This window comes from Choristoneura fumiferana, chromosome Z, assembly GCF_025370935.1.
Source record: "Choristoneura fumiferana chromosome Z, NRCan_CFum_1, whole genome shotgun sequence".
Lineage (NCBI taxonomy): Eukaryota > Metazoa > Arthropoda > Insecta > Lepidoptera > Tortricidae > Choristoneura > Choristoneura fumiferana.
Window position 1 is genome coordinate 35,077,306 of NC_133472.1, and position 23,727 is coordinate 35,101,032.

General features: G+C 37.4%; 1 protein-coding gene across 1 annotated transcript; it reads right to left on the reverse strand.

Annotated features, from left to right (window-relative positions):
* Nucleotides 1-2,044: 2,044 nt before the first annotated feature.
* On the reverse strand, nt 2,045-21,966 carry kdn (citrate synthase). Its single transcript, XM_074098475.1, has 9 exons — nt 21,841-21,966; nt 15,806-15,967; nt 15,181-15,410; nt 12,433-12,589; nt 10,485-10,684; nt 7,491-7,623; nt 5,154-5,299; nt 4,563-4,725; nt 2,045-3,454 (listed from the first exon to the last, which is right to left on the reverse strand). Exons 1-9 carry the CDS (start codon nt 21,883-21,885, stop codon nt 3,293-3,295), a joined length of 1,398 nt encoding a protein of 465 aa, XP_073954576.1. The 5' UTR covers nt 21,886-21,966; the 3' UTR covers nt 2,045-3,292.
* Between the last annotated feature and the right edge of the window lie 1,761 nt (nt 21,967-23,727).

The following is a 23,727-nucleotide window of genomic DNA, read 5'->3' on the forward strand; positions in this document are numbered from 1 at the left end:
GTTTAAAACAGGATTTTTTTTTAAAAATCATCTCTTTCTTTTATAGATAGATACATCAATGGAATTGTTAACATTACAACAGATGAATTTCAACATAAAATTGAAAAAAAAAAACTGAACTGAAATTATAAAATATTATCCATTCATTGTTCTGTTCATTGCATATGTCTATTTCACATTTTCAACTGCTCAAAAGTTAATTGTGAGACCTCTCTTTAAGTTAAGGCCGCTTATTGTTACCTCTACTTTAATCTTATCTTTAGTACCTATGTTGTGTATCGATATATGTATGTATGTATATCGGAAGTCGATAAGTGAGAAGTCACTATGATAGGTCAAAAAATGCCCGCCCGCTCTCTGTACATCATCCATAAAAATTATGTACCAAAACTAGGTGGGGGCAGAATCGGCTGCGTTTACACCGGATATATGCGAGGATGCGTTCAGCACAGCTCTAGGTGAAACAGATCAGCACGGCTACTACGAAACACGAAGTTCGTATCGTACCGTCCCTATCGCTCTCGTATTAAATAGTATATGTGTCAGAGGGACCGCACGACACGAACTTCGAGAGTAGCCCTGCTGTTTCTATTGTGCATGACAAACACATTCCTCGCACATCTCTGGTGGTAACGCAGGCTCACTTAGCCTATCCTGGCACGCCCTTTATTCGGAACACCTGTGGCGTATTTTGGACTCTCAGTTGGTCGGCTTATCGTACTACTTTCTGAAGTTTTATGTGCGGATGCGGTTAATATATACCTGTACCTGTCAGCCCAAAATGAACGACAATAATATGAGACCTGATAATTCGTGAGCTTATGGAAATTACACGAAGTCAGGCCCCTTTCCCCCACTGGGCACAAGCCCAGGGCCCCGCGATGGATTTGGGCCCCCTTGTCCCTACTCCATTACCAAACAATAACCTATAGCTAAATAGTGCTTTATTATGGTCACAGGGGCCACATTATATCCTTATGTGCCCAGGGCCTCTAATAGGTGAAAGTCGGACCTGCACGAAGTTAAGTATCAGGTCGTAGATTCTGGGTCGACAAATACCCGGTTGTACATTCAACGCACTCAATAAGGCGAACACATGGCTTCACTAAACCTTAACTTGTAAGGCTCAAGACATCAGCCGAATCTTGTAACATTAGCCAAGGTAAATAAGCGCATGCCGCATCAACATAAAATAACGCTAACCAATTTCAAATTAAGGTGCGGCCAAACCGCTGCTTAAAAAACGGTAACGGTACGGAATCGCAGTGACCCATCGTATGCGCACCTTTTTTTTGCATGCTCTCCACACCGCTGCTTAAAATACACAAACGGTGCGGAATCGCAGTGACGTGCCGTAAACGTCACGACTTTTGTTCGTTAAAGACCTGAAGTTTACGACACGTCACTGCGATCCCGTATTTTAAGCAGCGGTGTGGAGAGCATGCGATAAAAACGGTGCGCATACGGTGCGTCACTGCGATTCCGTGCAGTCACCGTTTTTTAAACAGTGGTTTGGTCGCACCGTGAGCCGTCAAAGCACTGCAAGCCGAAATTTACTTAAGAATCTTACGCTGAAATTGACAGTGTTCGCCACAGTGAACATAATTCAAGACTATATTTTTGTATTTTTTTTATGAAGAAATTTTTTTTTTTTGAATTTTGATAATTTAGGGGTTAACGTATGTACATAGAGTTACTACTTTTAAAAAAGCATAACGGTACGAACTTCGAATCGACAATTTTTCAGAATGATCTTTATCAATATTATTTCAAGAGTCAATTTTATTGACGTATTCATTTAAGATAAGAGATCCTTTCAAAGTATTGACGACATGTAAATAGTAAATTTCAGCTTGCAGGCATTTATTGAAGCAGAAGCAGGCATTGGCTGAAGATTTGACGGCTGGTTTGATATTTAGCCTTTCAAAGATTTAGTTAAGTCTGAATACACCATTTGTTTTGTCTAAATTGTGCAACAAGGATACGTACAATAAAACTTACCAGTCTACAGCAATGAAGAGGGTAAAGAAATAATACAATCGAGTACTACACCGTACCAATTTATTTTTAGTATTGTCAAATTATTGGATCGCGTCTTGTTATGACACTCCATTTGCTGATTGATAAATCAACTAACTTACCCGCTGTATCCAACAAGGCGTAAGGCCCTCGAAACTACATGAAATGACATGAATAAATAGCAATGAATTCACTATGTAATGAGGTCTACGATATCCTAGCTCCCCAGGCCCACATTAGGTCGGACAAAGGTGATAATAAATACTTGTTCTAGCTCTAAATAGAAGAAAGATACAAAGTAATTTATAATTTGGCTTCATAGTCAGGCCGTAGCACCCTTCTTTGCAGTGACTGAGGATAGTGGTTCGCCTTGCGGCGGAGACGTAAGGCGTGCTACGGCCCTCCCTAGTTATTGAAATAAATCAATGACAATAGTGACGTACGTTTACAAGCTTGTAAAATACTTTGGTAACTTAATAAGATATAACCTACAATTACGCTGATAAATCTGAAAATACAAAGCTTGATGTGACATAATAATTTAAGTGTATCATAGGAAAGTATAGCGAAGTATGATCTATTTCTCTATGTAAACCAGTTCCCCTATTACCCCACTAGATAGATACCTATGCGGCTAAGCGCCACCCTAGGGCGACAACTAGAAATATGCGTACTATTAATATTCTATTGTCTCCGATACAATGTTGTAAAGAGCTATTTATTGATGTTAAATGGTCAGAAAAGAATACTGAGTCGACTACAAAGTTGTTTATTCACAATCAATACATTGTAGATGATGGTAATATTTTAATTTACTTTTAATTTTCTATGGAACAGTATGCACAGCATACCGCCTTATAAATTACACACGACTTCTACAACACTATGGAGTTCGTTCGTTAACGGCAGTTACGTGAGGTTGGCAGCTGAATCACACCACTAGTCAATTTGATACTCGTTATATAATATAACAAACATGATTTGCGAATAATAATAATTTACAAAATATATATATAACTTTAAACAATAATATCATCACAGAAATAAGTACACGGGACGTAGCAACATTTGCTAACTTTATACGTCAACAATAATAATTATTAAAAATTTAAACAGCTATCAAAAAATGCATCACTTACGCTTACTACTAAATGAATAATAAATTATTAAAGTTCTAGGTGACCGATTGATCTGTGGCGCGTGTGCGCCATTTGACTCGTTTTTGGTGTGAATCGAACTGTTAGTTGTTCAATTCTGTGCGGTGTGGGGGTGGTTACTTGCCGTACTGTTTGATGAGCATATCAGTGCTGAGAGACTTGGGCCGCTCGATGGGCAGACCGAGTGCGCGCGACCATACCATCTGCGCGAGCACGCCCAGCGCTCGCGAAACTCCGAACATTACCGTGTAGTAGTTCATCTCCGTCAGACCGTAATACTGCAACAAACGGACAATCTCGTCACACAACGCTCCAACTGTTTTTTTTTTGCTACTAGCGCAAAATGTAGACATAATGTAAACGTACGAGTGCTAGTTACTGTCCCAATAGTTGGCATCTTTAATCTTATGTAATTAGCAATAGAGATGACAGATTTGCTTCTTAGTCCCATAGCGTTTAAGATTACAATCAATAAAGTAATTCCGCTTTTTAGGTATTGTGATCGTGATCAAAATAATATTGAACTATTTATAATAATAATGTCAAATATAAACTAAACAACAATGTAAATTATGATCAGATGTCTATGCGCATATTAGGCGGTTATCACTGTTACCACACGCCGCTGCGGTGACGAAACTCGCAGCCAAATGGAGTACCATTCTGTCGCGCACTCATTGCTTTGAAAAAATCTCGTATCTCAAATCAATAGGTCAACAAAGATGAACTATGAAATAATGTTCATAAAGTTCACTCAGAAAAATAACCCATTGTACAGTAGGATTTTTTTTCATGTAGTAACGATATATGTATTACTTGTCCAGCTACAAATAAATGTTACGATATGCAATCATTCAAATAGAAAATCGATTAAAAGGAGCATAATTTTAAAAACAACAACATCAAAACTAAAGGCTTATTTTATTTCCGCCACTTTAGCGCGGACACGCATTGCACAACGAACGTGTTTGATAACGCTCGCCGGCTCGCTAATCAAACGACTGACACGCGAGTAGGTTATTTATATTTTGCACAAAACTACTAGCAAAGCTGTTCAACAACCGTTAAACATGTGTTTAACACATGTCAGGTCATAATCATAACACTCACATTAAGCATTTAATTATTCATCATCATCATCATCATCATCATCATCATCATCTCTGCCTATATACGCCCCACTGCAGAGCACAGGTCCTCTCTCACAGGCTTGGGGCATAGTTCTCACGCGGGCCCAGTGCGGACTGGGGACTTCACACACATTAAGATCGGACGCACTGCGGTCTGCAAATAAGCGTTGGAGAGGACACAGCGCGCTCCACACTTCGTTGTCAAGCCTCATTAGTTGTAATTTTACACTATGCTTATGCGTTGTAATGGATTTACCTGTAAGAGGACACCAGAGTGAGAGTCCACGTTGGGCCAGGGGTTCTTGACCTTGCCGAGTTCAGTTAGGATCGGAGGCACGACCTTGTAGATGGCAGCGACCAGCTTGAACAGAGGGTCGTTGGGCAGGTGCTTCAGGGCGAACTCGCGCTGGCACGTATACCTGGATAAAACATTTATAAACAAACAAATCAGTACAGATATTTAAAAATATGGTGCATAGCTATTGCTCACGATATAGTCTACATTCCACGGGAACATATTACTCGTCAGGGATTAAAATTAATGTACAATCCCTTCAGTATCTTTGTTACATATACTTAAGTAATGATTTTGTCATTACAAAATATACAAATAGCGAAATATAAGTTATTTTAGTTATATGTAGGCACGAAAATATTCAAAAAGAAACATGTTTCACTTCTAACGACTGATGATTTAAACATAGCAATATTAAAATAAACCTGATTCACACCAGTTGCAAAAAATTTAATTCAAAATAATTTTAAATGAAAGTGTCAGTTCCGCTATAATCTATATTCAATGTCGGATCATGGTTAAGAATAAAAGATATCATTTAATTATACATACCTAGGGTCAGTCTTCCTGAGCACGGCGTGGCCGTAACCGGGCACAACTTGTCCCGACTTTAAGGTCTTCCAGATGAACTCTTTGAGCTGCTCCTCGGTGAAGTTGTCGCCAACCTGTTTGCGGAGTTTCTCGAGCCATACAAGCACCTGGGATCATACAAAACGGATTGGGTGCGATGGAATTGGTTTACATATAGTTCTTTTTGTAAACACTCAACAATTGGGATGTCCCAATTTTTGACAACATATAATAAATCGAAAACCATTTGGAGAAATAGGCTTCGTGAAGCGTTTTCAGAAATCAGATTCCAAAAATGTGATAAACTGATTTAAATAAACAAAATTTAAGTAATGACCCTCATTTGACCCCTGGAGTATCTCGTCACAAAGGCAGTTATACAGCAGGTCTACACTCTTAAGCAAATTGACAGTTTGAAATGTTCCTGTCCTGCTTATATTAGCAAAGAGTGACAAAGATAGAACTTTAATCACATGATGCGCAACTGGCCTTAAACAGTTGTCATTTATCGTAAAGCCCGAAATGTATACGAGTATTCCCAATGTATTTTTACAAATTAAATTATTAAATTACTATGTTACAAGTAAATACAAAAGAATTTAAATATCAGATTTTTAAAAGATATCTATTTACTATCAGACCATTAAATAAACAAAGGAATAATCGACGCTAAAATAAGAGAAATAAAATAAAACTATTTGTCATGGTTCATTTAGGACCCTAAACTGTGCTTGAATTATTGTCAAATTGTAATGCCACAGATTATGTTATGTACGACCTGAATTTTTCCAGGCAATGGAATGTGGCTGTCTCACTGTGACGTCATCCAGCGTATTCCGTAAAAATGTATAAAAAAATTAATACTCATCCAAATTCAAAATCAATGAAAATGGTATCTTAAAATATCCTATTCTTTCCAAAAATAAGATAAAAACTATTGGTTATTTTTTTTGGTGCATCCCAATTATGTATTTTAGAATTACTTTTAAAATAGGGTCCTGGTCGTATGATGACGGTAGGACGTTTTTACGACGTAATTGTAAGTAAATAAATCTGTCATATCGAGGTATAATATAGCTTCAAAGATGTGTTCAGTTGAGGCGTAAATAGCGTTTCAATATTAGAGTCTATACTATAAATATCTTCAAGGTTAAAGTCTCATGTAAGTTTATTATTTTGCGAGTTATTAATTTAACATTGTTTTTTTTTATATTTACGGTCTCAGTAAGAGCTGCTCATAGCTTACGATTAGACTTTAAAAAAGTATTATAAAAGACTTTGGAGTACTTACAAATATTTCGGAGCGGCCTAAGTGATCAAAAATATCGATACATGAACTAACACCTTAATAGTGTATGTACCGTTATTTTGACCACCTTGGCCGCTCCACGTATAACTCATTCTCTTAAAATCGGTTTATCTGTTAAAGATTTGCGCATATTGATGAATTAAAACATCGGTATACAAAGCTAGCATTGTCTAGCCCGTCTCAATGTCATTTTTTTACAGAAACCGTAGTCAAAGAATGACGAAGAATGACAAGAAATGTGGCTATTATCTTCTTTTTGAATTGTTGATACAAGTGGCACTTCATTACAAACTGTGAACAACACAGTACCTGATGCCTCTCACAGACGTGAATATGATTGTTTCAACGTCAAAGTATTGCAGTGTTCTAATTATATCAGTTAATCGTACATACTTTATCTAATCCATGTAAAACGAGTCCAAAGTCACATTTAATATAACGTTAACAATGTTTATTTCTTCAAAAATATTATTTCTAGTAAGTACTTGGCGTAATTCAACATTAGCGCTTATTTATTTATTTTTCCGCCCTCGACCAACCAATGGATTTCTATGTAATTACGAGTATACAGGTATAGAGACAACAATTTTTATTTTCAACAAAAAAGCTGCAGTACATTCTAACAAATTAAACCATAACCTAACCTTTTAATAATCAATTTCACTATGATTTCCTTGACAAAAGTATGAGATGTCAACATGACATTAGTAGCACAAAGGTTCCACTCTGGGTCATGTTGATGATTAAATTTCTGCCACTGTACAGTCAAGGGCAAAGATATCGACACGGCCAAAGTTGCAAAAATATGTATACACGGCCTTAATGTTAAGTGCATAAAGTCGTGTATACATATTTTTGTACTTTGTAGCCTTGACTGTACACAGACTGGTAGATTAAAGCTGCCTCACCACCGATGGCGAAGTCAAAAGACGCGACTAACAGTGTGCGATATTTTCACAGCTTGTAGTTCAGAAGCACCGACGTCCGAACACTTTGCATAGCATAGTTACCTCTTGGTTGGCAAGTCCGTGGAGAGGTCCAGCGAGGCCGTTGAGACCAGCGGCGAAGGATAGGTAGGGGTCGCTCAGAGCAGAGCCCACCAAATGGCTGGTGTGCGCGGACACGTTGCCACCCTCGTGGTCGCTGCACGAAAATAGATAAAGTCATAAAGTAATCATCACTTGACTAAAAACATTTTATGGTCGAGAGATATCTTAAAGAGCATCAATCATAGCAAGGGTCACAGAGGGTTTCAATTCAAAGAAGGTAACATGCGTGTTTTAGACCTATATTTAAATGATGTTTTTATACCGAAATCATACCACCCCTAGGCAAGCTTGGTGTAGATATTGAGTTGCAATTGTCACTGACGGATTGAAGACGAGAGTCTTGTTATACATCGGCTAAGTTAAGCTAAACTCAATTCTCAGTTATAGGCTGACCAGGAATATAAAATACTTGACGCGAGGGCAGCACTTCTACGTTTTATATTGCAAAATTCTTTACACTTACTATACGGTACCTACCAGTCATATTGACAACTGTGTTGGTGATGTTATTTAAAGGAATATTTTGTAATCCTCCAGACTTTTTCTATGACAAATACTTTTATACATTGTGAATTATTTTCCTTCCAAGACTATGGATAATCTTTGGCATTTAAACGCACACATACACAAAATAACACTTTAAAATACGACGCGCAAACAATGTTAAACTTTGACAGCAATAGACAGATGACATTTGAATTTATTGTTACCAGTGCAGGAAATTACTTCTATTGATTTTCCACTATATGGCGAGGTTGTTTATAATTCTGGTCAGCCTTTATATTTAATTATGTTGAATAAGCTCGCAAAAAATATAGCTATCTCCAACTGCCAGAAGAGTAAGGCTGCCCTATGTGAACGAGCACAAAATACTCATTAATTTATTCGCGTGCTATTTAAAATGAGAATAAGTGTACTTATTGTAACTAATCGCTCATGTAAGGCGCATTGGTTACTAGGAGAGTACCTAATAAGATTTCTTAAATCGCATTGCAGTCATAATTAAAGTGTGGGTTAGATACATACAATACAGCATAAAGTTAGATAAGATAACATCACTCCAGCACACAACAAACAGCACATCATCTTTTGTACTAGGGTATTAGAATGAAGGACACCACACTCGTGACGTGAAAAAGCCTTATAATTTCGCATTGCTGAGTTACATACATATTACCGTTTATCATCCATCAGACACGTGACAACAATTCACGACCGCTTAGAAACAACACTATGTATGTATTTTGAATAAGTTTCTTAGTTCAGACATTTCATACTATTATTTGCATTGTTCAATGTAAAATACATATTTCTACAACAAAAACTTCAAACTTTTGTATTATAGTAACCTAATTATTATCATTATTAATTAGTGTATGCTTTGTTTGCAAAGTTATCTGATTCTACTTTCAATAGCATAAATAAGAATCTAAATTGTTTGGCAATAAATTGCATCTAAATTGGCAGTTGGTGCTATCTTTTATATTACTCATCTTCATCATCATTACGGATACTATAGTCATATATTATATAATGAATGAGTAAAATAATTAAGTGAGGAGTGTCGGTCGACACAAGCGTCACATGTAAGCCCCCGTCATAATGTTGTATTTCTTTATATGATAATGTTATCATACCATGCATGAGTAATCCCTATTGAAGACTTTATGGATGGGTTATCTATCAAAGGTAACTCCCATAATGTTTACAATAACACAATGATGAAAACTTAACCTTAACATCAGTCAGTTCAGAGCAGGGAAGTAACAACTCACGGTTTATACAGTATAGTAGCATCAACAGTAGCTAATTTACATGTAGGTACAGGTATTAACAAAATTAATGTTCTAAGCATGCTGTTATGTATATGTAACACCTGTTGTTTTCTCTTTTACTCAGCACTACAGTGGAGTTAACTACTTGGCTGGTCGTACTTAAGGTCACAGTTTTATTCAGAAGATTTTTCTCAAGCTCGAGACTGCGAAATCTTGGCTGTTACAAAGTAGGTAATATGCTAAAAGCAGACTCTGATGACCGCTGCGCGGTCATTGTTTAGATCAATGTAGGTACATTTGACGCAAAAATGGGCTACAAGATTATAATACGAGACTATCGAATCATCTTACATCTCCATTTCGAGAAGTCTTTCGACTGAAACCGGGCACTTCCACGTTATTTGCGTTCAACAACGTCTCGTCTATTTTAAGGATTGCTTGCGTTAGTGAATATCAATCCGTGATAGATAGCATATTCTAATGTTGATTTTCGACCGGCGAGGCGAGACGAGAATTGAAATTTGTATGCACTCTCGCGCGCCCGCCGCGAGCCGCTGCGGGCGCCGCCATACAAATTTCAATTTTCGTCTCGCCTCGTCTCGTTTCGCCACTCTCGCCTCTCTGGTGGAAAATCACCTTAATAGTTGAGTGAAGCAAACAGTAGTGAATAACATCGACTACTACCTGTATGCCATCATTAACAAGCTTTTTATTATTATTTAAATCACCGTTTGTCGTATTATCCGATCAAGCCGTGTTACAGCGCGATTTATAACATTTGCTAACTTAAGCGACACAAGTCTAGGCGATTTAGGACTACAGGTACAGTCGACTACAAAGATAGATACAGGCGATACAGCTACAGCTACTGAAATATGTGGGATCCTTTCGACTGCCATAATTTCATAAGTCATAATGTTAGTCATATTTTTTTTCCCGCTACAACCATACTTTTTTCATACATTTTTAAATGGTCAAGAACTCTGTTAGGTTAGGTTAGGTTAGTGGTTTCAGAGAAAAAGAGTTAAGTTATGACTAGCTGTATCGATATCTCTTTGTAGTACGCACATGAAAATGCAAGGCTTAGGTCATTTACCTATAGGTGACATTAGCGCTCAATCTATCTGCAGCAGTCCCTAATAATATGATCTACCTACTACGAGTAGCTTGATGTACTAACCTGTGGATGGTGAGGTACAGACGCATCAGCTCGGTAAACTGAGGGTCGTCGAAGCCGAGCATGGTGCAGTAATTGGCCGACCAATCCTTGTTGTCGTCGATGGCGCCGATGCCTTTGCCATCACGGTATGTGTTGCGGTAGATGGTCGCCGCAATCACCGGCAGTTTGGCGATCAGGTTCATGGAATCTTCGTACACATACTGTTAAATAAAATAAAAGCTTGTAAAAATATAATGGACCATTCACGGCCAACGCTACGACTTGGCACGCCACTATTGGCTGGGTGCGAAGTACTAGGTGGGGGTAATGAAATCTATCGCAGCGCTAATAGTGGCCAAAAGTAGAAATAATGTAGGCTCTGTCATCTGTCATACGCATATGAATCTGTCATTTAACAAAGCAATTTGTGTAGACTTAACTGCCTAATTCCCCAAAAGTCCCTGTTTTGTTCTTAATTCCTCTACATCCCGGACATGTCCGCATCCCCGGTATCCCCGTATATCGGGTATCGTCATATAGGTAAGGTACACAGTTCAAATAAATCTTAAGGGCTGTTGCTGTAAAGTAGGTACTAGAAACTTTATAAACATTTCTAAATTTTAAAAAATTGCCAGTAAATATCTGTCACTCCCACTCATGTCACTCGTCGTTAACTTTACACTAGACAGTTAGGTAGGTACCATCAGCCAAATAAGTGGTCTACCAATTTTTAAACAAGTTCCTATCAAATGAATATGTCGCTAAAGTCGAACTTTCAAGTTGACAGACACGTCTATTGGAATTATTGTTTTATGACTTGCAAACGATTATCAGCTTTAGGGTGGTAGACCACATATTTGGCTGATGGTACCTATATTCGTATGTCAAGAGTGTAAATAATAAGCTATGAATAAAACACAAACAAGATACGCACCTACTAGCTTTAATGAACACTTAAGGTATTTTTAGTTAGCGTGGCACGAAAGTCCAATTGTTATCTCAATATTAATAATGGCTCGAACGAAACGTATGAAAATTATCGCTAAATTGACTTCACACGATTATACGATACAGCTCTACGGCAGACAGACAGAGGAGGCTTAGTATAGGGTCCCGTTTGGCACCATTTGGGTACGAAACCCTAAACAAAACACTGAATTTTTGTTTGTAAACAAATAGTTATTATAATAATAGTTATTACTTTATTTACTTAAAATCATTAAATTCTCAATGTTAAGTTATTTTACTTATATTTTCTCAAATCTTTAAATCGGAGAAAAGTAGCTACAAATTTTAAAACCAAAATTTATTGGAAGAATATCGATATAGGTATCGATAAAAAATATTCAAACTACGCTCAAGTTCACGGATACAATATATTTTTATTTAATACATAATTAGAAATCAAGCCATATTTATGAAATAAGACTGTTTACCGCTTCATATTAGCATATTAATAAGTAAATTTGAGAATACATTCAATGAAAATAAGAGCTATGAAAATGGTACTTGTACAATCATATTTACCAGTGAAATGTATGTTTATTTGGGTTATGGCAGTAGGTTGTATCACAACTCAACACAGAACACGACACCATTCTGGAATCCTACCGTTTTATGCAAAAAATCGAAAGGATTGCAGAAAAAAACACAAAACAAATACGAAGAAAATTTTGACAGGAGCAGAAAGGAGGCTCACTGATTCAAAACGGGTCACGCTGTCATTTTGATTTTATCTCTTTCCCACACATAGCTTATGCCGTAAGGATCGGATTCTTCACTCGCACCACTGTGTAAGTCTATTTACGCTAGTAATATTATGTTTATGATCTACGTCGATGCTCGTCAACACTACTATATTTATACACTGCTGTGTTACAAGCACACAGTTAGATTTGTAAGAAATTAAAGCTAAGTTTGATATGTGTCATATTCCAAAATTGATACTAGAATTATTATTATCACTTACCTCCCAGTACTTGGACTTGTGTACACCCTCGCTGTAAGCTTTCGCGAAGGTGGACTCGCTGTTGAGGGCGGTGACTGCTGCGGAGAACTGGGACATGGGGTGCAACTTGCTGGGCATGTTGTTCAGCATAGTCACAACGTGTGCAGGAAGCTCGGCCCTACACAAAATTACGCGACGTTATAATACTAGATTCGAACCGTAGCTATTCTATATCCAGGGTCTACCTACTCAATTCATAAAAAAATACGGATTTTCGATTCAGTGATGTTTTCGCGAAATATTTAATATTAAAGTGCTAATTTTATTTAAAATCGAGCGTCCGCCTTCCCCTCTAAAAACTAAACTGTTGGTTTGAAAAAATCCAGTGTGGTAGTAAGTATATCAAATTTACAAGAAAAAATATAAGCGCCAAGTTTGCTTGAGAATTATTAGTAGTTTAAGAGTATGTAACAGCCTAAGGGCACGGGCCCACTTAGCGTCTTTCGAGCGTCGGCGTGTAGTAAACGCCCGCGCAGCGCAGCGCCGAGACGTAAAGTTCACGTTGCGGCGCCGCGACGCCAGTGGCGTCTTTCGGACGCCAGCGTCTCGTTAACGCCCGCGCAACGTCGACGCGGCGTCAATAGCGTTCGTCGACCGTCAGCGTCTTGTCAGCGCTCGCATAGCGTCACTGCGACGGACAGAGCGCAATGCAATCCACGCATTTCGACAGCCTCAGTTGAAACATTAGCGCCAATGAGAATATTTGCATATCTCTTCCCAAGCCTTTCTTTTAAGAACACGATCACTGTAATCTCTTTTAGACATCTCCCATACTAGCTTTTGCCCGCGGCTTCGCCCGCGTGGAATTCGGTTATCGCGCGCTGTTCCCTCGGGAACTGTGCATTTTTCCGTGATAAAAAGTAGCCTCTGGCCCATAAACTATCTCTATGCCAAAAATCACGTCGATCCGTCGATCCGTTTCGACTTGAAAGACGGACAAACGTACACACAAACACACACTTTCGCATTTATATAATATAGTATGGATTACAGGACAGTTTTGTATTTGTTGTATAAAAAGTTCAATGTCAAACTCGTCTCCTGTCGATGACTGCATTTCCGACATGATGTGTTATCTTCTGACTGACTTTAACCACAAAACACAGATAGTTCAGAAGTCAATCTCCTGAATGTACTTCACTTTTTATACCTACCTACGCTCAGCGGTCGCTCTAAGACTGTCATGTCAAGTTGTCAACTATGGCTTATGCACCAAAAAACTATCGTTGTAGTGGCACGGGAAAGAAACGGGAAGAATGGAAATATAAGTTAATGACAAATATTTTAATTTTACTGTCATTAGCGGCGAGTCCCGGGGGAGGGGGAGCTGCGCTGGCGCTGACACGTATCGGTATCTGACAGTCACCACCTGACGTCGAGGCGACGCTGCGCGGACGCCGCGTCGACGCTGCGCGGACGTTAATGAGACGCTGGCGTCCGAAAGACGTCACTGGCGTCGCGGCGCCGTCGGCGCTGCGCGGGCGTTTACTAGACGATGACGCTCAAAAGACGCTCAGTGGGCCCGGGCCCTAAGGTATAAATATACTTAAACTTGGAAGATTCCGCACAAAATACGAAATCTTAAAAAAATAAAACTTTATTTTTTCGTAACGACTACCCTTAGGCGCTAAGGCTATCTTAGACGTGTCCGATACACTCTTGGCCGGTTTTATTAAACTGAAACTCTTAGTCGATTTTCACACTCTCGTAGACTTTTAATGTAACACTGACTAGAATAATCAAAAATTATTCTTATTAAAAACTTCATTCCCTCTTGGATTACAAAAACAAAAATTGTTTAGTTTCGTTTTACGTCATAAAATTCGATATGCATTAGCATTCAATGTTTGCCGTTTCTGTCTACTTCAAAAGCTGATCACAGTGTCGAGTTTTACAACAGGAAAATTGTATGGTTCAAAGAATGTCCAATAAAAAGGTATATAGGTATATGTACCATAATAAAATGAGTGTACGATTCTCAGAATTTACAATTCACTGCACGTTCGTGGATTGTTTTTTTTTTTATTAACAGTTTATTTTATGGTTAATAAATAAAACAGTTAAGTCTCTAATATTGACCGCAGTCCCATGCGGACGGCGTTTAAACAAGATTATAATGTGATAGTGAAAATGTTATTAAACTTTATCCAGAAGTTCATCCAGCAGGGCTACTACGAAACTCGAAACTCGAAGTTCGTGTCGTGTGATCCCTCTCGCTCTCGTATTAAATAGTATGTCAGAGGGACAGCACGACACGAACTTCGAGTTTCGAGTTTCGTAGTAGCCCAGCAGCTATGTCAATACAAGGTTATCGTCGACATCACGCGATAGCCGCGGTGCTATCACCATCCCGTTCATGACATATTATTGGCACGCACGTGTTGATCATAAGTCCCAAGGCGTTTTGTCATTTTTATTTGTCGCCAAGTAGTTCTCTATCGTCCCAGCCTTGTTAGAGAGGGTTCAACATGGCGGGATATAAAACTTATCAACTTGCATGGCAACAGGTACTAACAATCATTCATTTAATTATAAGCTTATTACAGCTTTTTAAGCTGTAAGATAATTTAACAAAGTTTTAAAGACTCAAAATAGGCAGAATGAATTTTCATATGTTCATATCATAGACAGACAGACTAAATAACAAATTCACAAGACAAAATAGTGGAAGACCATATTATTACCATGGTATCTTATTTGTTTTGTTACCTCTGGGCCCATTCTTTGGATAGAGCTTTGACTTGCGCGTCGGTAGGCACGTCCCCAGTGACGAGCAGCCAGAAGAGACCCTCGGGCAGAGGCTCCTCGCCTCCTTTGGCCTTCGGCAGGGCCTTCTGGCATTCGGGGATGGACATGCCACGGAAACGGATGCCTTCATCAGCGTCCAGCACTGAGGTTTCCCAGACCAGACCCTTGATGCCACGCATTCCGCCGTACATCTATTGAAACATTAGGATAAACCTTGATTTGATTCTGACTGTCCAAATTAATTAAAATTGATGGTCATCCCACAAAATAGGTCGCACTAAAACAATAACTAAAGTGCTAATTTGGCAGGCACTATGCATTGTGCTGTAACTTCTCAGCTTACTTGACTATTTTGAGTGCATAAATTACTCGTTTTATTTTATCTCACTCACACAGTGCTACACAAAATACACATGTAGTAAAGTACTTTAAGTAAAGCAAAAAGGTTAATAATGATTTCGCATTTCCCTCATACTCTATGTAGGTTGGCTAAATGTTAAATTTAAATACAAAGTGCAACTGGAAATGCAAACAAGCTTAGTCGCAGATACTATTAGATACTTAGTCATGGACTAGTGTCACTGACCATGTCGATTGTGACCTCGCCGACTTTAGTGTTGCCATGCTTCTTGCGGAAGTCGCGAATCTTCTCCTGCTCTTTGGGGATCTTTTCCTGAAGAACGCTCTTCAGGTTTGTGGGTTCGGCGCTCAAGCCCCTCAGCAGAATCGATGCCGTCGGGCATGCTTTCTGTAAACAAAGAAAAACTCGTAAGGATATTGCTTGGTGTTACATTTAAAACTTTTTAGGACTGCATGCATACAATCCAAAAAGTTTTATGTTTAAAATGTCATTTGAACACGAATCGTCGCGTTAACACTGAAACATGATCTTTGAGAAAGAGTAAAAAGATAGTTTCTATAAAATAAGTGCTTTTGCAATTGTTTAAATTTTTCGTCAGCAGCAATCAGTCAGCAAAAACTACACAGTAATTTGTTGCCATTGGTGCTAGCTGTTCTTTTATTTGTATTACACACATTAGGTTAACGACAAATATTCCGTGTAAGTATTCACGTAAACCAGCGAGCGATCGCCTTTACCGACCTTTGGACAGTGAACTCCGTAATTAAATCAAACGCGATAGGCAATTCGTGAGACATAAACCCGCTTATTCAAGGTGATCATCCTCTGCGAGTCGCACCTATCTAGTGACGTGATGACGAATCTACTAAACGGCTCCACTGATTTGTCTGTACGTAATTCGATCAAAGCAATGATTGCGGGACTGCAAATCAATCTTCAGACGCGTCGAAGGGCCAGCGTCGGCCACACTTTAATGTAATTGAATCCTATTGTAATTGACAAGGCGATGTTAGAGTGCACAATTTGTCTGACTTTATTATTGTAACCACCTCGATACCAAAACAGTAGACGAGAGCGTAGGTATCTCCGTAGTTTAACCAAAACAAATCAATAACTACTTACAGAAATATAAATTGTTAGGTTTCTTTCAAATTAGCAAGTCATTAGAAATACATAGCATAGAATTTGAATATCTATTATTATAGCGAGTGTAACTGCAGCACAATCAGGTGCGCCTCTATTTATTTTCCATTCCAACGTCTCGTGTAGGTACATATCTTCCTTGAAACTGTTGCAAAAAAATTTAAGATTGAGGTCACATCACACTATGAAATTACACATCAACGAAGATTTCCTTGACAACTAACAGGAAAAATGTAGATATGTACCTTGAGATAAGGCAATTCAAGTTTAACTTCTTCAGTTCCCTAATATACCTACTATTCAAGATGGGTAATTTGATTTTTTACTAGAGGTTTGGTTTTAAATATAACAAATGTTTCACAGTAGCTTCGATTGTAAGCATAATGGCAGGGAGTTATCTAATTTGCATTTTAACTGAACTAAATAGTACTCAAAATATTTAATTCAAATTCCGGCTCGGACAATCGATTGAAACTCAAGACGCGAGTCTAATTTGAACTTCTTACGTAACTTACTCAATACAAAGTTCATACGGCAATGATGGCTACTGAAAATATATCGCTGTTAGTTTGTTACATCCTGTGGAAATATAGATGGAATAGAGTAAAGTAGGTATTCCCTTCGAATAGCCAGGCAAATAAGGAAAATTCAGTAAGCAAAAGCAAAATGTCAAAAAAATTGCGACACGTTTTTTTTCTTAACAAGATAATCGAGAGCGGTCTGGGGTTATAAGGAGAATAAAGTGGACACCAACAATTTTCGCAGCGTGTAAAGAACTTGACGCGGCATTCATTGGCTTTAATAAAATCTTATTCATACTCCATCCGTATTAATTCCCAGCACGTAGGTAGGTACCTACCTACCGAGTGATGTCATAGTCTTGTAAAAAATAATTTCGGTATACACAATCCGTAGTTGATAAAATGTGATCCTCCATTTAGTAATACCACAGAATATAGTATAGTACTGTAATACGTCAGTATAACACGAGTAGCTGAATACCTACGTAGTTGTTTACGAAACTGCTATCTTATACAACTCATTCAATCATGTCATTACACACACGAGTGTCCTCTTCACCTGGTTTGTATTCGTTTTCCTATCAACATTCCGGAACTCAGTGGCAGCTTACTATGTACTCGAACATCTGAGTGACCTAAACCTTAATTTGTCGAGCGATTAACGGTCCGATTACGAACAAAATGGCCCTTTTTTCTATTACTTAAACCGAGTAGTTTTTTTATATTCCTTGTTTGCAATACTTAATTCATTAAACGGCACAACGACGTCAACCAACCCAACTTGGAATCGGTAATTTACATAACATTATGATGAATAAAGCAGGCTAATGCTGTATTCAATATAAATTTGAAACCGTATACTGCAGGCGGTAAGTATTTATTTATTTATAATATTATAGCGAAATCATAAAGGAAAGCATCGTTCTATAAAAGTAAGTATATGAATCGATAAGATAGTATGAATCAATAAATGGACTCGTAATGCTACCAGCTTCTAAGGTATTATATAAAGTACTATTATAATCACGTGAATAATGCAAAAACTTATACCTATTATACATGTTTTTGGTGGGTGCTATAGCTATACTACTTTGGTTATTTGTAAGATTCAATATATTTACAGGCTAAAGCTAGTCATTATATACTTACTTAAGTAAGTTAACATTCTTCAGACATAAAATAATAAAGAAAGTTGCGATGAATAGGTTATTAGTTAAACTACCTAGGTAGATTAAGGTACAATTTTTAAATGCGGATATTTATATGCTCGGTAAGAATGCAAGCGCTGGCGCTTTGGCCATGGCCATGACCATGACATTGAAGAGCGCAGCAATGGACCGTCCGAGGAAGGTCCGAGGTGTTCTGTTCATACCCGTTTTGTATGAAACATTTTTACATAATACCTATCCACGTACTAGATATTAGCTCAGCACTCCTAACCACTAAGTACAAGAAAGTTAAGTAGGTACAAACAAACCCGTACTAAACAGATTACCACTTAGCCTAGGAATCCTATTGAGAGACATCCCCTAACAGGATAAGTTAGGATTTGTCTGTGCTTTAACCTATTTTGTACGAGTTTCTCATAAAGACAATGTTACTTAGGCGTTGAATTTTTGTAGCATTGCCAAAATTTTAAAAGCTGATAAGCAATTTAAAGTTGGCTAACTTTTCAACTAAAAAAATATTAAGCAAATACTTAGTCTAATTATAAAAAAAAAGTCGTTTTTGTGTACATTTATAACCTGAGATTTTAATAAAAGTATTGTTAAGGCACAGTAGGATATTATATAAAGGCATTAGAAGTATACGTACAAGCTGCACTGTTTGGCGTTGGTATTAACTGGTCAACATTTGGGCGCGTGCCGAGCGAGCGCGAAGCGCGAACATACATGACCTGAGTTTATCTTTAGAGTAGGGGGCGAAGCAGAGGACACGAATTGCAAACGAATGTCATGGAGAGCTGATAGTGAAATCTGCGAGTTTTCACGAACCGTAATACGTTATCATGATAGATGTAACGATTATCCGCATCTGGTGTTATCTGGAAAACGTGGCGGCACTGCCGGCCGCAACTCTCCACGTGACACAGTTGCCATCTCAACTCAAGAACTTTTGAAAGACAAATCAGAAAGCGTTTCAGACGAATGTTCGCGCGAGTGACTTGAAAAAGGAACATAACGGTCACGGAAACGTAATAGGAGTTAAACCCAACTCGCTCGTCATATCTTCGGAAATTTACTACGACGTATTAAGTAGGTACCTATACACTAAGTGTGCATCAACATTGCGTTTTCTTTTCTACGATAGAAATACGCGATTCTTTCGGCACTGACTAGTAGTGACTAGTGACGTGCCTGGTTATCATAGCGAAGCGCCACCGTGCGTGACACTGACACAGATCGGGCACAGCACAAGGTCAATGTTTCAGAAAGACGCTTGCTGGGAATTCCAACAACCGCGCTCAAGAGCTGTAGGTATTTACAAACAAAGTAAAGTGGTCAGTGTTTTACAAAGCCAAAGTTTTACTCTGCCACTCACCAAGGAAATAGGTATATGGTGTTGCTATTTGACGATCTAGCTAGGTATATTATATAAGTTTAACGTGTATATACTTGTAAATCAATCCTCTGGTAATTTTTACCCGACTGCCCGAAGGAGGGTTATGTTTTTCGAGCGTATGTATGTAAGTATATATGTATGTGGATATGTATGTCCATTTCTTTGGTCCTAGCTGCAGCCTAAACGGCTAGACGGATTGTAACATATGAGGTATCATTGGATTCGTCATAACTGTCGGAGTCACATAGGGTATATCATATTTCAATATGGCGTCTGCGAAAAAAAATATGGCGAAGGAATAAAAAAAATTTTTGTATTGTAACAATATGGGAATCAAATGAAAGCTAACCCATTCTAAATATATATGAGTTATAATACTTTTAATCTATTTTCACAGAAATATTAAAAATATATAAAATAATTTTATTTCTAATAGCATCAACTCAAGATGAGTCACGCAAATGAGGTGAAAATTGAAGTGGAAAATCTCATGGGTTATTAAGGAAATTTCTCAGGATATTAATTTAATAAATGACTGTACTTTATTGACTGTACTGTAAGGATACTATATCCCTACTAGGTTTAATCAAAGTAATAGAAACTTAGATTATACATTATAGCCTTGACTGATGAGATGGAAAAATACCAAATTTATTTAAGTCTTTACATACCTAATAGTTCAGGTGAAAGCTGATAATGATGTTGATAACATTCTATCTTGCTATGAAATCAAAAGTAGTGTTTAAGAATAAATAAATGTTTTAATAAAAACCAACCAACACCAATGATTCCTGAATAAATTGTAGTCTTAAGCACATCAGGTGACATCGGTATTTTAATTAGAATAAATAAATATATTTCAAGACCAAAGCTCACAGATAGTTCCACGGGCTCTGTTTATAATGTGAATTGTATATTACATAACTACAACTTTATCTAATTTTTAATCATTGATGATATTTACATAATAAATTATAAATTTATATTCAAATATTCATGATTATCTTCCTCATCAAGTTGTTCCACAGATATCCTTTTAAAAATGACCTATCATGTTGATGCTTCTAACTAGTGCATAAAAATATGATCCAGCTACAACTTAGTACATACATTGTTAGGTATAACTAACATACTGTAAGATTGCATAGAATTATAAAAAAAAAACTTTTATATGTACCTACCTATAATTTTATTTAGTTTCACCTGTCCCGTTGTCCAACTGTCTGTCTGTCTGTAGTCAAATCTTGCAAGTTAAATTCGACCAACTTCCAGTAGTTGGATTGACTTGAAATTTGGTACTTATGCAAAAAGTGTGACTATACAATAATCTGGTAGTGACATCCTGGTAGTCCGGTCAGAATTGTCTCCACAGGACGGAACTCTTCAACGGTTAATGGCATAGACTTGAAATTTGGTGTGCAAATGTAGTTTGGGTGACAATAAAAGTACAGTCAACAAAAAGTAGTCAGCAAAAAAAAGCTTTTATAAATTTTATTTTTTTACCGAAATCTTATTTACTTAACTGTAATTTACACTAAGACTGAGTGATAGGTACTTATTTCGAATGGACATTATGATAAAGAAGCTGACCTCCAAGTAATAACGTTATAAAATGAGCAAGGAAGTTTTCAACATGCAAGATCATTTTTATTTCAATCCTAAGTAAGCCTTTTTTTATATGGGTGTAGTCCACAACGCGTGTCGGTTTTTGAAAAAAAAAGCGTATGGCACTCAATATGGAATGGGACACGCTGCGGAAAACTACGGAATGTTTCACCGGACCGCCGGGTAGGCAACCAAGATTCACTGCAATTTAACGGCCACGATTAGTACTTAACACTGTCTAAAATGCAAGTTTTAACCGTGATATAAGTGTACAATTAACAAATCTGTATTCTGAAAAAACTAACATTACATAACTACAAACTCAAAATGTGGCCACGAAGGTTATAAAAAGAAATTAGATCTTTTCCAAAATTGTTACTTAAACCACCTTATAAGCATAGTAAATACGAATTTAATAAGAATATTTACCTGCACTTCTACTAATTTCGTAGATGTAATTCTGAAAAGAGCCATTTTTGATCCCGCCGAGCGCTACCTCTCACGTACCAACCACGCACAACTACTAGGGCAGTAGGTGTAGCTTCAGCAGAGCGCGCGGAACGAGCTAACCATCGATCCGGTCGAAAACCAGAGACAAGACTCGATTAAACGATCCGATCTGTCAAAATTACGACTAAACCAAGACTAAACTTACTGAAAATCTAAATTATTTGTAGGTACAACACGGAAGGAAAATGGAAATTTTACCCCAACATCAGACATGTCATGCATGTAAGTCAAGCCCAAGTCAAACCTTATAGGTACCACTTCCGCTCATGCTAGCAGAGTAAAAGTAAAAGTACGTAGTATCTCTTATTAGTCTGTGAGTAAAAGACATGGTATAATGACGCGTACACACCCCCAACGAAATATTCAACGTGACTCCGCACACTCGTTGATCTTCGAAGGTGCGTCAAATTTCAAGCAAACGTTCGTTGGCACCTGATTCCGGCTTGCATTCCCAATTAAAAAATGGACGACGACGATATCATTATAATTGATAGTTTTATATACTGTAATGAACTCTCTATACTTAAGTAACGTAAACGGCGTGAAATATAGACGAGGTATACGACAACCACTTACACCACGTTGGCGTTCTTTGGGCCGGTGTGCACCCACCATTAAACAGAAGACGCACTTTTCGTACAAAACCGAAGACTGAATAAAATTCTGTATTTTCATACTCTACAAATAATTTAGTACAAAAATTTGCACTTTTACTACCACAAAAAAAATACTCTAATTAATTGGCTGATAACTTTCGGTTTGCATTTTAACGCATTGTTACTTTTATTTTTAATTTGATTAGTAAGTGTAGTTTGGACTTGATGCAGCTGAAGGATGTATACTGGCTGTCAAAAAGTCATAATGCTGCCAGAGATCGATTACTTTAGCTAAATTGGAGGAATCCTTTCGTTCGTGACAACATAATAATATTACTTAACACATTAATATGAAAACAGTTTTAACCTTTTTAAGGTTCCGTAGCCAAAATGGTCAAAACGGAACCCTCGTAGTTTTGCCATGTCTGTCTGTCTGTCCGTCCGAGGCTTTGCTCAGGGACTATCAATGCTAGAAAGCTGTAATTTTGCACGAATATATATGTAGACTATGCCGAAAAAATTGTAAAATTAAAAAGGAAAAAAAAAAATTTTTTTTAGACACCCATAGACGTTAAGTGGGGTTAATTTTTTTTCTCATCCAACCTTGTAGTGTGGGGTATCATTGGATAGTTATTTTAATACCATTAGGGGGTTGCTTAAATGATTTTTTGATTCAGTGATTTGTTTGCAAAATATTCAACTTTAAAGTGCAAATTTTCATTAAAATCGAGCGGGGCCCCCCCTTTAAAATCTAAACCGGTGGGAGGAAAAATTTGAAAAAATTCAGGATGGTAGTAAATATAACAAACTTACAAGGAAAAATATAACGGTTAAGTTTTCTTGACAATTATTAGTAGTTAAAGAGTAAACCTTATTTAATTATTTTAGTACCTTAGGATACTAAGGTATAAAATATACTTAAACATGGAATATTCCGTACAAAATACGAAATCCTTAGAAAAATATTACCTAATTTTTTCGTAATTACTACGGAACCCTATTTTGGGCGTGTGCAACACACTCTTGGCCAGTTTTTTTTATTTAGCTCTTACTGTCTAGTACTTACGCTTTAAGGGTGTCTCTAACCATGGGTGGGGCTTTCAATTCAAGGTTCGATTCTACTCACGAAACTAAGCTACTTTTGTTAGGTAATATTTTCAAAAAACTTAAAATTAGATCATTTATAGATTTTAATTAAGAAGTTTAATTA